The 16723-nt window shown below is 49.8% G+C and overlaps 1 protein-coding gene across 3 annotated transcripts in view; it reads right to left on the bottom strand.

Moving 5' to 3' along the window:
• Positions 1 to 15061: 15061 nt before the first annotated feature.
• Positions 15062 to 16723, bottom strand: part of ELN (elastin) — a 91054-nt gene continuing 89392 nt past the window's right edge. For all 3 annotated transcript variants that reach the window (XM_073315471.1, XM_073315473.1, XM_073315472.1), the window contains one exon: positions 15062 to 16148. In XM_073315471.1, coding sequence (XP_073171572.1) covers positions 16099 to 16148 — 50 coding nt within the window. In that variant the 3' untranslated portion in view covers positions 15062 to 16098. The remainder of the gene's footprint in view (positions 16149 to 16723) is intronic.

Genomic DNA, 16723 nt, shown 5'->3' with positions numbered 1-16723 from the left:
TGGAAGGTGGAAGGTCCATTGGACTCCATGGTTAAGGGTCCATTCCCTTACAAGTTTATTCTTAAAATGCGAACCATTATCTGATTGGATTTCTTGAGGCATTGGGACAATTGCTGTTAAGCGGTTTAGTCCCATAACTGTGGACAACCCTGTTGCCAATCGGGTTGGATATGCAAAACCAATCCCTGAAACAATTTCTACCCCAGTCAAGATGTATTTCCACCTCTGCCTTGTAGTGGGCAGTGGTCCGACATAGTCGACCTGCCAGGTTGCCCATAGTGTTTTTCCATCTCTTAGCCTGGCAAACCTTTGTCCTTCTGCTATATGTTTTCTAGTCTCAGCACAAATAGTGCAGGCTTGCACCAGGTCTCTAGCCTGTCTGTGGGTGATAGGCCACCCCCTGATATGTGCTTGCCGCACTAACTCATCACTTCCTGTGTGTCCTAAATTATCATGTAACCATGAATATAAGCGTTCCCATTCTACTTGTGTGGTAAAGAGCTGGGCAGCTGCATCAGCTAAATTGTTTAACTGTGCAGCTGGGGTATTATTCCTCTGATGAGCTGAGACATGTCCTATAGATAGGGGTTCTTGCAGGGCATGCTGATATAACCACTTCCAGTATTCCAGTCCCCAGACTGGTTTACCTCCTATTTCCCAGTGGTTATTTTTCCAGTTAGTGATCCACTGAGTGGCACCTGCCCATACCGCATAGGAGTCCGTATATACTGCGGTGGCTCCTGCTTCACAGGCCAGTTTAATTGCAGCTAATTCTGCAAGTTGTGCTGACCCATCAATTCCAGCAGTTAGGGGTGCTGCAGAGGTGTCTGCAGGCACTGCTGCAGCTTTTCCCTTCCATTTTCCTTTGACCAGCCTGGCACTGCCATCAGTAAACCATACTCCCTCAGGCTTAGAAGGATCAAATGGGGCAGCATCCTTAATGGGAGACTGCTGTGGAGGCAGGCGGTATTCATCAGGCATTCCTACTTTCCATAGGGATTCCTGAATCATAGTGGGGTTTTGTGCAGTGTCTGCACTCCCTACCCTGTGGTGTGTGTAAAGTGCCCATCTTTGGATAGTCATCTTTTGTGCTACACCAGGTGGTAACTCTTTCCCTTCCAATATAGGTTTAATGATTGGAAGAGGAGTGTGAACTGTGATGTCCTTATCCTGAGTTAATTCCTCAGTTTCTCTCAAGGCTGTGTAAGCTGCCAAAAGCACCTTCTCATAAGGCGTGTAGTTAGCCTGTGACCCTTGCCATGACTTGGAACCAAACTGAATTGGTCGTCTGGGAGCAGTGTCACTGTCTTGCCAGAGAGCATAAGACATTCCAGTGGCTCCCACAGTTAGGTACAAATGGAGTGGGGCTTCAGGATGTATGGGACCCAGAGCCTGATAGGTGTGTATCTCCCCTATCAGTTGCCTGAGGGCTTCCTCATGGGCAGGAGCCCATTCCCAGGCAGCCCTTTTCTTTAACAAATTGTACAATGGTCTGGCTATAATGGCAAAGCCAGGTACATGTTTTCTCCAAAACCCCAGGGTTCCCAAAATCTGTCTCAATTGATCTTTACTTTCAGGGGAGGGTGCCTGATTTAGCTCTTGCACAGTGTCATTAGGCACAGACCTCCTACCTCCCATCCATACAGTACCTAAGAATTTTATCTCTTGGGAGGGACCTTGGCATTTCTCAGCTGGTAACTCTAAATTAAGGGCTTCTAGTGCTCCTTTGATTTGATTCATAGCCTCCTGTACCTCTTCTGAGGTTTTCCCACCTATTAAGATGTCATCAATGTATTGCACAGTTTGTACATTGGGTGGCAGGATAAGGTCATCTAGGACCTTTGCCAGTGCCCCATGGCAAATAGTGGGTGAGTGTTTAAACCCTTGTGGCATTCGGGTAAAAGTGTATTGTACACCTTTCCAAGTAAAAGCAAATCTTTCCTGGTCAGCTGGTTGCAAAGGGACCATGAAGAACATGTCCTTTACATCTAATACTGCTAGCCAGGGTTTATCCCAGGTTTGTATGGTGTTTACAATATCTGTTATGCTAGGGACTGCTGCAGTTAATGGTCCAGTGTTACTGTTTAGCTTCCTATAGTCTATAGTGAGTCTCCATTTGCCATTTGGTTTCTTGATGGGCCACACAGGAGAATTAAAGCGAGAGTGGGTACAAATTAAAATTCCTCGCTGTTCCAAATCTTTGATCAGGTCAGTAACAGGGCTTATGGCCTCAGCTGGGACATTATACTGCTTTGTGTTTGTTACTGTTGAGGGCGGGAGAGCAGGCGCACTGCTAAGTAAGTTTACAGAATAGTGGGGAGGGCTTTCCTCTTCCAGGTGGGTGGCATGAGGAACAGAACTGACTCCAAAAGCCCATCTTTCCCCATTAATCCTTCCCTTCTTTCCTCTTAAAACGTCCATGCCCAGTATGTTGGCATTGCCCAAAATCACCTCATATCTTCGGGGCTGATGGTGGGGTTGCAAGGGGATATCCAGTTTTATCTTAACTAATGGGTAAGTTATGGTACTGCCATTTACCCCTGTAACAAGTACCTGCTTTCCGCCAGTAGGTGGCGAGCCCTGAAAACTTTCTCGCTTAATCATGGACCTTTGAGCCCCTGTGTCCATTAAGAAAGGAATAATGTGTTTGTCATTTACAGTTACGTGTATCCGGGGGTCTTTTGCTGTTGTTTTCTCCTCTTTGGATTTAAGCTGGTTTATTAGGAGAGGAGATTGACCCCCGCAAGCTAGTTTCCCTGCTCTGGTAACTCTTGCAGTTGCCGCAGCAATGGAGTATACCGGGTGTCTGCAGGTGGGGAAAGAGGAGAGAGCTGCAGAGGTGCACTGGGAGTAGCATGAGTTGTCTCCCAGTCAGCTCTTTTAAAGGTGGTGAATAATTTTAGCCGCTCTGTGGGCAGTCCATTTATCACATCTCTGGGATAACCTAAAGCCAGACATTGTCTCCACAACTTGGCTCTAAGCTCCTTTTCCTCCTGGGTTGGCTCTCGCTTGTTTTTATGTCCTTTAGATGGTGCCCCCTTGTTTCCCTGAAGGGAACGCATCTTAGCTTTGCCTGTCAGTGCTCTGATGTCTCCGAATTCTCTAAAGTATGACACCAGAAGGTTTAGCAGTGCCCGAAAGGTACTGTTATGTGCTGCAGCTTCTGATCTAAGGGACAGTGCCATAGCCCTATGGTTACTCGGAGCTCCCTTAAGCAGGGGTCTGAGATCATCTACATCTACCTGACCCTCCCATGGGCTTTCATAGGCTAACTCTTGAGGGTTTTCGCCAAGCATGCTAATGACAGCCACAGTTAATAGAGCTGTTTTTACCTCATCTATGTTGGTCCAGTGCATTACTGTGGGTTCATCTCGGTCTGCTGGGTAAATTCCTCTTGCCCATCGACAAGCCAGAGACCAAAGTGTTTTAGGGGTGTTCCCCTCTGAGTGTTCCAGGAATATTCCTGCACCTAAGTTAAGGCGCTCAGTTTCTTGGGCTGTCAGGCGTATATGTCCACCCCCAGTGTCCCAGAGGCGGACCAGCCACTCTATTATACCTTCCTCAGGCTTTTTAGCAAAATCTCCCTGGATTGTTTTTAACTCCATGGGAGTATATTGGCGGGTGGTAATTTTGGTAAAGTGTGTTGGAGCTTTACTCCCTTTTCCCTTTTTACCTCCCTTCTTTGTTTTTGAAGAGGTGGATGGATAATTGTCATCCCCTTCTTCATCCAGCTCTGCCCCACTCAAATTTTCCTCATGTTCTTCTGATTTGTGATGTGTGATAGCTGGTCTTAATTTTACAGAGGGACCTTCCTCCTCAGAGGAGGGGGACTCATTTGCTGAATCCCAAATGTCTCCATCCCATTCCTCAGGGTCTAGCCAGAGAGCAGTCTCAACTTTAGCCCGGTTGATACTGCGTGTTTTAGTCTCCAGCTTTTCCCTTCGTTCTATCCCTTCTTTCTCAATTAAGGGAAGTAATCTTTTCTGAAGATGTTCCATATCCCTATTCAATGTTCTTACTCTGGTATCTAAATTCTGGCATTCCTGGCGCAGTGTGTCCCTTTCCTGTTGTAGCCTATTAAATTCTATTGCCAGACCATGATAATCCTTACAGGCAGCTTGCCAAATGTTAGTAAGCAGCCATATACAAGCACCTTTTCCTTTCCCTTTCTTCATCTTGCAGGCAGTTCTCCAGTTACAGAAATGCTGCCAGATCTCTGCTGGTTTTCCCCAATATTTCTCCAGCAGTTCTTTGCTCCACAGAGGATTTCCCCATCCCTCTTGGGTCAAACTTTTCTCTAGCTCAGGGAATTCTGTGGTGTTTATCATGACTGGTTTCATTGTGTTACTGTAGTGCAGCCTATATCACAATCCTGTTCGTGACGCCAATTTCTGTTAGCCGACGGCCAAGGATGTTTGGTGAGGTGCCAGCTATGCCCGTTTATACCATCCGTGACTTTAACCGCTAGGACACACTGTCCCTTCGCGGCGGGCAGCCCGGGCTAGGCTGACGGATGCCCCAAGGTCCTAACCACCCGTGACTTTAACTGCTAGAGCTCAGAGCTCCTTCACAGCGGGCAGTCAATACTGACTGACAGGTGCCCCAATGGCAGCACTAAGAGCCTCTCCACACCTGTGACTTTAACTGCTAGAGCTCAGAGCTCCTTCGCAGCGGGCAGCCAGGATTGACTGACAGGTGCCCCAAGAGTTTGCCCCGTGGAGGCGGCACAACTCAACGCTAGGCTCTTAGTACTCTCACCTAGTGGCCAGGCTTTAGAGCCAAAACGGCTGAGGTTCTTTAATTGTGTTGGCTGCTTTACAGTAAACCAGAGAAAACAAGTCAGGCTTATGCATAAATGGTTACCAAAATTTATTAAGCTAGATTCTAATCATGTGGTTACAAAATTGCTAGTGCCTACTTATTTAAATGTAGAGATGTTACACACACAAACAAGTTACAAAACTGAAGCCACAATCCCAAAGAAAGAAAACAAAGTATAGAGCTCTATTTCAAAATATGCGTACACTAAAGATAGGAGATCAGGTGTGGGTGCTTCTTACCCTCCTTGCATCTCTCGATTCCAGCGGTGCCAAGCCAGGATCGGTCACTCAATTCCGCGGAAAGACGAATAAGGGACAAGGCGTAGGGACCCTCTTAGCTGCAGAAGCCTTGGGAGGCTGTCACTTATCTGACCAGCAGATAGATAGTGAAAAGCACTCAAAAATCATGGTGCTGTAGGTCCCCTACTTATACCTCTGTACTCCTTTATTCTCTTTCTCCTTTCTTATGCCAAATTGAGGCTGGTCTGTCGGGGTGACGCCAGCTTTTGCAAGAGTAGTTTACACTTGCAAGGGAGAGAAACAATAAGTTTCGACTACTGGACATTTCTTTTATCAGGGTAAATATTTTCCCACCTAGGATGTTGGTGTGTGTGCATCACGCTATTTAGTTGGGGCTAAGAGCCATGTCTGTCACAGGGCCTCTGCCTGCTGTGAGCTTAATCGTGGTATCTGTTCCCAGAGGCACATTGTAGCAGCACACCTGTGCTTTCACAGCTTCAAAGGCTGTGCTGGAATATATGTTAAGTGCCCTGTTCCTGCTTCCTCCTGTGTTTCCAGCAATGCTGGTCTGAGGGGGGGGGGGGGGCTGGCTGTCTGGCTACAGAGCTGGACCAGCTAGAAGCTTCCAGGGTGCAGCGCGGTCCATGATGCCAGGATAGATAGGAAGCCTGCCTTAGCCGCCGCGCTGCGCTGCTGACCAGGAGCCGCCATATGTAAGCCCATGCCCTAACCCTGAGAGCCAACCCGCGGCCCAAACCCTGAGCCCCATTCAACCCAGAGCCCCCTCCTGCACACCAAAGCCTCTGCCCCAGCCCTGTCTAGTTGGCAGCTGGAATGGTCTAGTTGGCAGCTGGTATCAAGCGGAGTGCCCCAAGGGTTGGGCTTGGGGCCAGTTTTGTTCAATATCTTCATTAATCATCTGGAGGATGGCATGGGCTGCACCCTCAGCAAGTTTGCAGATGACACTAAACTGGGAGGAGAGGTAGAGACGCTGGAGGGTAGGGATAGGATACAGAGAGACCTAGACAAATGAGAGGATTGGGCCAAAAGAAATCTGATGAGGTTCAACAAGGACAAGTGCAGAGTCCTGCACTTAAGGATGGAAGAATCCCATGCACCACTACAGACTAGGGACCGAATGGCTCGGCAGCAGTTCTGCAGAAAAGGAGCTCGGGGTTACAGTGGACGAGAAGCTGGATATGAGTCAACAGTGTGCCCTTGTTGCCAAGAAGGCCAATGGCATTTTGGGCTGTATAAGTAGGGGCATTGCCAGCAGATGAAGGGACGTGATCTTTCCCCTCTATTCGACATTGGTGAGGCCTCATCTGGAGTACTGTGTCCAATTTTGGGCCCCACACTACAAGAAGGATGTGGAAAAATTGGGAAGAGTCCAGCTGAGGGCAACAAAAATGATTAGGGGACTGGGGCACATGACTTATGAGGAGAGGCTGAGGGAAATGGGATTGTTTAGTCTACAGAAGAGAAGAATGGGGGGGGGGGGGATTTGATAGCTGCTTTCAACTACCTGAAAGGGGGTTCCAAAGAGGATGGCTCTAAACTGTTCTCAGTGGTGGCAGATGAGATAACAAGGAGGAATGGTCTCAAGTTGCAGTGGGGAGGTTTAGGTTGGATATTAGGAAAACCTTTTTCACTACGTGGGTGATGAAGCACTGGAATGGGTTACCTAGGGAGGTGGTGGAATCTCCTTCCTTAGAAGTTTTTAAGGTCAGGCTTGAGAAAGCCCTGGCTGGGATGATTTAGTTGGGGACTGGTCCTGCTTTGAGCAGGGGGTTGGACTAGATGACCTCCTGAGGTCCCTTCCAACCCTGATATTCTATGATTCTATGAGAGCCCCCTCCCACACTCTGAACCCCTCTGCCAGCCTGGAGCCCCCTCCCACAACGTGAATCCTTCTGCCCCACCCCCCAGCTTGGAGTCCCCTCCTACACCCAAACCCCTCATCCCTGGCTCCACCCTGGGAAGGGATGGGGCTAGGGTGTTCGGTTTTGTGGGATAAGAAAGTTGGCAACCCTACCTGCCCAGTCATTCCAGTGATGGGAGAGGGGGCTCAAGTCTACCCCCATTAGCTCTGCCTGGCCGGCCCAGTGACAAAGAGGGATGCAGGATCTGTTCCTTCTTGTGTGTCAGGAAGAGAATTGCTTCCTGAACCCCATTCCGTGAGAGTCCAGTGGAGGCAGAAGGTTGTGCACCATGGTTCCTGAAGGCACTCTCTGCCTACAGCACCTTTGTTACTGGGGAGCTGGGTGGAAAGAAGCCAGCTCAGCTCGCGGAGTGGTAGCCGTGTTAGTCTGTATCAGCAAAAACAATGAGAAGTCCTTGTCCTGATCACTCTGGTTACAGTGTGTGTGGTAACACCCATTGTTTCATGTTCTCTGTGTATATAAATCTCCCCACTGTATTTCCCACAGTATGCATCTGATGAAGTGAGCTGTAGCTCATGAAAGCTTATGCTCAAATAAATTGGTTAGTCTCTAAGGTGCCACAAGTCCTCCTGTTCTTTTTACTTTTTGTAGTGACCCATTTACTACATGTAAGAGACTGAGTCTTCCACTGGCAGGTGACTTGGCACCAGATGACATTTTGACTAAACAACAAGCAAGATATAAAATTAATATGGTGCAAATTAAATGGATTAAAATCCTCACTGTTAAAGTTTGCAGATGACACAACACTTAGGGGACGGTAAATAATGAAGAGGACTGGTCACTAATTCAGAGCAATCTGGATCACATGGTAAGCTGGGCACTAGCAAACAATGTGTGTTTTCATACGACTAAATGTACATGTACACATCTAGGAACAAAGCATGCAGGCCACCCTTACAGCCTGGGGGACTCTATCCCGGAAAGCATGGACTCTGAAAAAGACTTGGGGGGTCTTGGTAGATGACCATGAGCTCCCAATGCGATGCTGTGGCCAAAAGAGCTAATGTGATCCTGGGATGCATAAACAGGGGAATCTTGAATAGGAGCAGAGAGGTGATTTTACTTCTGTATTAGGCACTGATACAACCAATGCTCAGATTCCGTGTCCAGGTCTCGTGTCCACAATTCAAGAAAGATGCTGATAAATTGCAGAGGGTTCAGAGAAGAGCCAGAGAATGACTGAAGGATTAGAAAACCTGCCTTCTAGTGAGAGAATTAATTAGCTCAATCTTGTTTATTTTAACAGAGAAGGTTAAGGGGTGACGATTATAATCTATAAGTGTTTTCATGGGGAACAAATACTAAGCAATGGGATCTTCAGTCTAGCAGAGAAAGGTGTAACACGATCCTATGGCTGGAAGGTAGAACTAGACCAGCGGTTCTCAAACTGTGGGTTGGGACCCCAAAATGGGTTGCAACCCCATTTTAATGGGGTCACCAGGGCTGGCGTTCGACTTGCTGGAGCCCAGGGCCAAAGCCTGAGATCCACTGCTTGGGGCCAAAGCCGAAGCCCAAGGGCTTCAGCCCTGAGCGGTGGGATTCAGGTTACAGGCCCCCCCACCTTGGGCTGAAGACTTTGGGCTTTGACTCCCCACACTGGCAGGGCTTCTGTGGGCTCAAGCTTTGGTCCTCCCTCCTGGGGGTCACGTAATTTTTGTTGTCAGAAGGGGTCCATGGTGCAATGAAGTTTGAGAACCCCTGAACTAGACAAATTCAGACTGGAAATGAGATGTACGTTTTTAACAGCTGAGAGAAATTAACCACTGGAACAATTCATCAAGAGCTGTGGTGGATTCTCCATCACTAGCAATTTTTGAATCAGATGGGATGGTTGTCTAAAAGACCTGCTCTAGGGCAGTTCTCTGGCCTGTGCTGTACAGTGGTCCCTTCTGGCCTCGGGATCTATGACTCTCCATCTGTGATACTCAGACCGCAGTGGTTCAGGAGCCAAATTAGCGCTCGCCATTGCCCATTGCTCAGGGAGATTAGAGAGGCTATCAAAATAAAGAATTCAATAATAGTGGGGGATTTCAGTTATCCCCATATTGACTGGGTACACGTCACCTCAGGACGAAATGCAGAGACAACATTTCTCGATACTTTAAATGACTGCTTCTTGGAGCAGCTGGTACTGAACCCCCAAGGAGAAAGGCAACTCTCGCTTTAGTCCTGAGTGCCGCGCAGGATCTGGTCCAGGAGGTAACTATAACAGGACCGCTTGGAAATAGTGACCATAATATAATGTAACCCTTCTGCCCGTCATAGTTGGCAGCAACAAGGGCCGGGTTCAGTATCTAGGGGGTTCTGTTTAAATAACACTGTCAAGGTTCTTTCCCCCCACTGAACTCTAGGGTACACATGTGGGGACCTGCATGAAAGACCCCCTAAGCTTATTTTACCAGGATAGGTTAAACGCTGCCACCACCAAAGTGTTACACAAAGAACAGGGGAAGTGCCCACTTGGAAACTCTCCCCCTCAAAGTATCCCCCAAAGCCCTACACCCCCTTTCCTGGGGAAGGCTTGATAAAAATCCTCACCAATTTGCATAGGTGAACACAGACCCAAACCCTTGGATCTTAAGAACAATGAAAAAGCAATCAGGTTCTTAAAAGAGAATTTTAATTAAAGACCTTTAATTAAAGGTACAGTTCTACTGTCCTTGATTCACATAACCAGCCCTTGAAGTCCTTTTCCACAACTCACCACCAGATGTCAGGGTAGAGCTCAACCTGACTCCGCTTACATCATAACATTCCTGTGGTGGGAAGAACACCTCAACAGCCCAACACCGTGGCATTTAATTTCAGAAAGGGGAACTATGCAAAAATGAGGAAGTTAGTTAAACAGAAATTAAAAGGTACAGTGACTAGAGTGAAATCCCTGCCAGCTGCATGGATACTTTTCAAAGACACCATAATAGAGGCTGTCAGGATTCCTTCCCCACTCTGAACTCTAGGGTACAGATGTGGGGACCTGCATGAAAGACCCCCCTAAGCTTATTCTTACCAGCTTAGGTTAAAAACTTCCCCAAGGTACAAACTTTGCCTTGTTCTTGAACAGTATGCTGCCACCACCGAGCGTTTTAAACAAAGAAGAGAGAAAGAGCCCGCTTGGAGACGTCTTCCCCCAAAATATCCCCCCAAGCCCTACACCCCCTTTCCTGGGGAGGCTTGAGAATAATATCCTAACCAATTGGTTACAAAATCATCAAAGACCCAAACGCCTGGATCTTGGAACAATGGAAAAATCAGTCAGGTTCTTAAAAGAAGGGGTTTATTAAAAAAAAAAGAAAGGTAAAAATCACCTCTGTAAAATCAGGATGGGAAATACTTTACAGGGTATTCAGATTCAAAACACAGAGGATCCCCCTCTGGGCAAAACCTTAAAGTTACAGAAAACAGGAATAAACCTCCCTCTTAGCACAGGGAAAATTTACATAAAACAAAAGATAAACTAATCCGCCTTGCCTGGCTTACCTACACTGGTTGCAGTATTGGAGACTTGGATTAGGATGGGTTGGAGAAGATGGATTTCTGTCTGGCCTCTCTCAGTCCCAAGAGAGAACCAACACAAGCTCCCCCCCCCCCCAAGATTTGAAAGTATCTTGTCCCCTTGTTGGTCCTTTGGGTCAGGTGCCAGCCAGGTTAGCTGAGCTTCTTAACCCTTTACAGGTAACAGGATGTTGCCTCTGGCCAGGAGGGATTTTACAGCACTGTATACAGAAAGGTGGTTACCCTTCCCTTTATATTTATGATAGAGGCCCAACTTAAATGTATACCCAAAATTAAAAAACACAGTAAAAGAACGAAAAAAGAGCCACTGTGGCTTAACAACCAGGTAAAGAAGCAATGAGAGATAAAAAGGCATCTTTTAAAAAGTGGAAGTCAAATCCTAGTGAGGTAAATAGAAAGGAGCATAAACAAATTAAGTGTAAAAATGTAATAAGAAAAGCCAAAAAGGAGTTTGAAGAACAGCTAGCCAAAAACTCAAAAGGTAATAACAAAATGTTATTTAAGTACATCAGAAGCAGGAAGCCTGCTAACCAACCAGTGGGGCCCCTGGACGATCGAGATACAAAAGGAGCACTTAAAGACGGTAAAGTCATCGCAGAGAAACTAAATGAATTCTTTGCTTCAGTCTTCATGGCTGAGGATGTTAGGGAGATTTCCAAACCTGAGCCGTCTTTTGTAGGTGACAAATCTGAGGAATTGTCACAGACTGAAGTGTCACTAGAGGAGGTTTTGGAATTAATTGAGAAACTTAACAGTAACAAGTCACTGGGAACAGATGGCATCACCCAAGGGTTCTGAAAGAATTCAAATGTGAAATTGTGGAACTATTAACTATGATTGGTTTGTAACTTGTCCTTTAAATCAGCTACTGTACCCAATGACTGGAAGATAGCTAATGTAACACCAATATTTAAGAAGGGTTCTAGAGGTGATCCTGGCAATTACAGACCGGTAAGTCTAACGTCAGTACCGGGCAAATTAGTTGAAACAATAGTAAAGAATAAAATTGTTAGACACATAGACGAACGTAAATTGTTGGGCAAAAGTCAACATGGTTTCTGTAAAGGGAGATCATGTCTTACTGATCTTCTAGAGTTCTTACTGTTCTACTAGAGTACAAACATGTGGACAAGGGGGATCCAGTGGACATAGTGTGCTTAGATTTCCAGAAAGCCTTTGACAAAGTCCCTCACCAAAAGGTCTTACGTAAATTAAGTTCTCATGGGATAAGAGGGAAGATCCTTTCATGAATTGAGAACTGGTTAAAAGACAGGGAACAAAGGGTAGGAATAGATGGTAAATTTTCAACATGGAGAGGGGTAACTAGTGGTGTTCCCCAAGGATCAGTCCTAGGACCAATCCTATTCAACTTATTCATAAATGATCTGGAGAAAGGGGTAAACGGTGAGGTGGTGCAGTTTGCAGATGATACTAAACTGCTCAAGATAGTTAAGACCAAAGCAGACTGTGAAGAACTTCAAAAAGATCTCACAAAACTAAGTGATTGGGCAACAAAATGGCAAATGAAATTTAATGTGGATAAATGTAAAGTAATGCACATTGGAAAAAATAACCCCAACTATCCATACAATACGATGGGGGCTAATTTAGCTACAACTAACCGGGAGAAAGATCTTGGAGTCATTGTGGAGAGTTCTCTGAAGATGTCCACGCAGTGTGCAGCAGCAGTCAAAAAAGCAAACACGATGTTGGGAATCATTTAAAAATGGATACAGAATAAGATGGAGAATATCTTATCGCCCTTATATAAATCCATGGTGGGCCCACATCTTGAATACTGCGTACAGATGTGGTCCCCTCATCTCCAAAAAGATATACTGGCATTAGAAAAGATTCAGAAAAGGGCAACTAAAATGATTAGGGGTTTGGAACGGGTCCCATCTGAGGAGAGATTAAAGAGGCCAGGACTTTTCAGCGTGGAAAAGAGGCGACTAAGGGGGGATATGATCGAGGTCTATAAAATCATGAGTGGTGCGGAGAAAGTGAATAAGGAAAAGTTATTTACTTGTTCCCATAATATAAGAACTAGGGGCCACCAAATGAAATTAATGGGTAGCAGGTTTAACACAAATAAAAGGAAGTTCTTCACTCAGCGCACAGTCAACCTGTGGAACTCCTTGCCTGAGGAGGTTGTGAAGGCTAGGACTATAACAGGGTTTAAAAGAGAACTGGATAAATTCATGGAGGTTAAGTCCGTTAATGGCTATTAGCCAGGATGGGTAAGGAATGGTGTCCCTAGCCTCTGTTTGTCAGAGGGTGGAGCTGGATGGCCGGAGAGAGATCACTTGATCATTACCTGTTAGGTTCACTCCCTCTGGGGCACCTGGCATTGGCCACTGTCAGCAGACAGGATACTGGCCTGGGTGGGCCTTTGGTCTGACCCAGTCTAGCCGTTCTTATGTTCTTATGCCCAGAAGAGCCACAGTCATGTGACTTCATTGGCTCATTTACTATTGTTTTATATCTATTATTCTCACAGCGAAATGACTGGCCAAGCATTATTTATCAACTGCAATTGATTAATTACATAGTAAAAGCATGCTCATTGGTTACTAACTTAGATTGGTTAATAATTAAATCACCCAGAGTTTTAAAGTCACGTGCTGCAAGGAGCATTGAATCACGGCTTGCAGCTTGCTAGCCTCAGTCTGAGGCTGAGGATCACTGCTCTACGGTCTGGGCAGGCATGCCTGCCTTGTGACACATGCACTATGCATGCCAGCTACGGGTAGCCACTTTTCTGATTGCAGAAATCCTAACATCCTTGCCTGACCCCTGCCTGCCCCTTCTCCAAGGCCCCGCCCCCCGCTTACTCCATCCCCCGTCCCTCTGTTGCTTGCTCTCCCCCACCCTCGCTCATTTTCACTGGGCTGGGACAGGGGGTTGGGGTGCGGGAAGGGGTGAGGGCTCTGGGGTGGGGCCAGATATGAGGGGTTCAGGGTGCTGGAGGGGGCTCAGGGCTGGGGCAGGGGGTTGGGGTGTAGGAGGGGGTGAGGGCTCTGGCTGGCGGTGTGGGCTCTGAGGTGGGGCTGGGGATGAGGGATTTGGGGTGAGTGAGGGGGCTCTGGGCTGGGGCAGGAGGTGGGGGGGAGTGACGGCTCCAACTGGGGGTGCGGGCTCTGGAGTGGGGCTGGGGATGAAGGCTTGGGGTACAGGAGGGGGCTCTGGGCTGGGGTTGAGGGGTTTGGAGTGTGGGAGCGGGCTCCGGGCTGGGGCAGGGGGTTTGGGGTGTGGGATCTGGAATGGAGTTGAGGGGTGTGGAGTGCGGGCTGTGGCCATGCGGTGCCTACCTCAGGTGGCTTCCGGAAGTGGCTGGCATGTCTGGCTACTAGGTGGAGGGACCAGGGGGCTCCGCGTGCTGCTGTGCCCACAGGCACTGCCTCCATAGCTCCCATTGGCCGTGGTTCCCATTGGCTGTGGTTCCCATTGGCCGTGGTTCCCATTGGCCGTGGTTCCCGGCCAATGGGAGCTGTGGAGTTGGTGCTCAGGGCAGGGGCAGCGCATAGAGTTCCCTTTGGCCACTCCTGCTCCTAGGAGCCAGACATGCCAGCCACTTCGGGGAGCCACACAGAGCCAGGGCAGGCTGAGCCCGCTGCGCCGCCGAGTGGGACTTTTAGCCACCCAGTCAGCGGTGCTGACCGGAGCCACCAGGGTTCCTTTACAACCAGGCATTCTGGTAGAAAACTGGATGCCTGGCAACTCTAGCTATGGGCTGCTCTGCTCCTGGCCTCATTTTGCTGGCCTTAGTGCTCCGGAGAGGACTTTGGTTTGGTGTCTCTCAGCACAGAGCCCAGTTATTGCTGCACCTAAACCCTCTTCTTCAGGGGACTGTAGCTTGGCTCCCACTGCAGCTGGGCTGGGGGCAGGGGGCTGACCCTGTGTGTGGACACTCCAGCCCCTGCTTGTGCAGGTGAACACACCTGCTAGTCCAGTCACTCCCTGCCTGGCTCCAGCACAGTGCTCAGCTCCGTCCTGCTGCCCCAGACTCTGGCAAGCCAGCAATCTAACACGAACATAGCACAACTTCACTGTGACCTCAGTCCCAGCAGGCCACCAGCACTGTGAGCTTCCCTGCAGCAGTGCCCTGTGAGTGCCAACAGCGAGAGCACAGGAGTAGAAGCCCTAGAGAGACTCTAGCTGGCAACAGGGGTTGATGTAGCCCCATGCGGAATGGGCACATTACATGGCAGACACCTGCAGCAGAAGGGGCCAGGTGCTGCAGGCAGTAGAGCTGGAGAAATGGGGTGAGTCCCGGACAGGTGCAGTGAGGAACTGGGTGGGGCAGATCCCCAGGTGGGCAGGGAGGATCCCCAGGGGGTGGGAGGCTGTGAGGATCCTGGGAAGGCAGGGCAGAACCGTTTGGGGTGTGTGTGTGTGAGGATCCTGGGGGGCAGGATGGATCCCTGGGGACGGGGGGGGTGCAAGCCAAATCCCGGGGGTGGGGTGGGGGGGACAGATTGCTGGGGTGGATCGCCAGCTCTGGGTCTGGAGAAGCAGCGAAGAAGAAGCAGGAGGCTGCAGTCCTTTAGAAATCATTGTTTATTAGTCGTTTGGAAGCAGTTACTTTCCCTCTTTATAACATGTCCCACCCGAGCTATACCAAGTGAGTAACATGGAGAGGTGCGATTCCTTCCAGCCCACGGCTCAGGAACACACGGGCATCCAGGGCAAGAGGAAGGGCAGGTCCCAGCGGGGCCTCAGAGACATGGCAGGGCTGGGCTGGCGCTGGCTGCCCGTACAGTACTGCTGAGTGAGGGCGGGCACATGGCTAATCCCATCAGTGTTAGTGACTTGGCTCTGCTGATAGTGCCAACCCCTCCCCACACACCGGAAGGGCCGTGTCCTCCAGCGTGGGGACGCGTCAGCCAATCAGATGGCCCCACCGCAAAGAACTCTAGGCGAATTTAACCCACCCATGAGCCCCTACAGGCCCCGCTGGCATGAGTGTCAGAGCAGGAGGAATTCCCCTGCCCGCCTGCATGGAGCCCACAAGCCCCATCCTGTGGCATCCCGCAGCGTGGGCACTGGGGCGGGCAGGCACGGAGGGGGCTGACAGACATGAGGGGCGGGGGATCAAGGCTGGCTAGCTGCTAAGCAGTTCCTGGCCAGTTGGACGGAGTCTTGGGAGCAGCTGGGATATGCTGGGCCTGGGCACTGCTGACGGGTCATTTGCCCATATGCTGGAGGCAGGAGGAGCCCAGCCCCTTGCTGTCCTCTTGGAAACCAGCCCACATCTCCTCCTCCCCGAGGGCCCATGGCTCCCGTCCCCTGGGGAGGGTCCAGTCCTGCCCCATGGAGGCCTGCCCAGCTCTCCCTGCAGGGAGCTTTAGCACCAGTGGGAACGGCATTTCCCACAGTTTGTTCTGTGCTTCCCGCTGGAGAGAGGGCAGGGACCCCTGGGCCGGAGCGAAGGGAGCATCAGGGGCCATGGAATTCCCTCCGGGGGGCTGGCGGGGGAACGGGGGATGGGGCGGGATCGCTGCTTTACTCAGGGTTTACATTCTAGACCATGCAGTAGCACCAAAGTTCATGAGGTTAATGGTAGCAGCCTGGCTGGGTTACTTCCGCTTCCTGCCACAGTACTTCCCTTGCGCACAGCCCACGCCACCTGGCAGGGGACAAAAGAGGGCGTCAGTCCCAGCACTCCAAGCCCCTGGGCTCCCCCCAGACAGGGGCAGCAGGGGGTGGGACACAAGGCTGCCACCTGGTGGTGATGGCGTAGGCCAACAGGCTCCCTGCTGCCGGCTGGGCGAGCGGTGTGATGTGCTCCCGGCCCGGGCACAACGCTGCGGAGGGCGTGGGCTCTCCCCAGCCTGACAAACGGGCTGCTGCGTGAGGCAGCGAACATGAGGCCAGGTCAGGCAGCAACATGCTATGAATGAAGGGCTGATTGTTGTGCCAGAGGCGGGCCACTGCCGCCCTGTGGGCACAGCTGCGATGCGGGGAGACAAAGGCTGCTCCCAAAGTGGGAGTGGCCTGGGTGAGCCCCTGGCAGTGGGGCATGCCGAACCAAGCACCAAGGCTATGGCCAGAAGCCTGAGCATGGGCAGCATGAGCACCTTGGCTGGCACCTTGCGTGGCCAGCGCAGCAGAACCAGGCTGCACGAAGTGACGAGGCCGGGGGAGCCCCAGGCTGAGAGGTCACATGGCTTCCTCCTTCCAAGTGCAAACGGTGAGTGGGGC

This window comes from Lepidochelys kempii, chromosome 17 (assembly GCF_965140265.1).
Source record: "Lepidochelys kempii isolate rLepKem1 chromosome 17, rLepKem1.hap2, whole genome shotgun sequence".
NCBI classification, from domain to species: Eukaryota; Metazoa; Chordata; order Testudines; family Cheloniidae; genus Lepidochelys; species Lepidochelys kempii.
The sequence above is the reverse complement of the archived record's forward strand: the minus strand, read 5'-3'. Positions and strand labels throughout refer to the sequence as shown.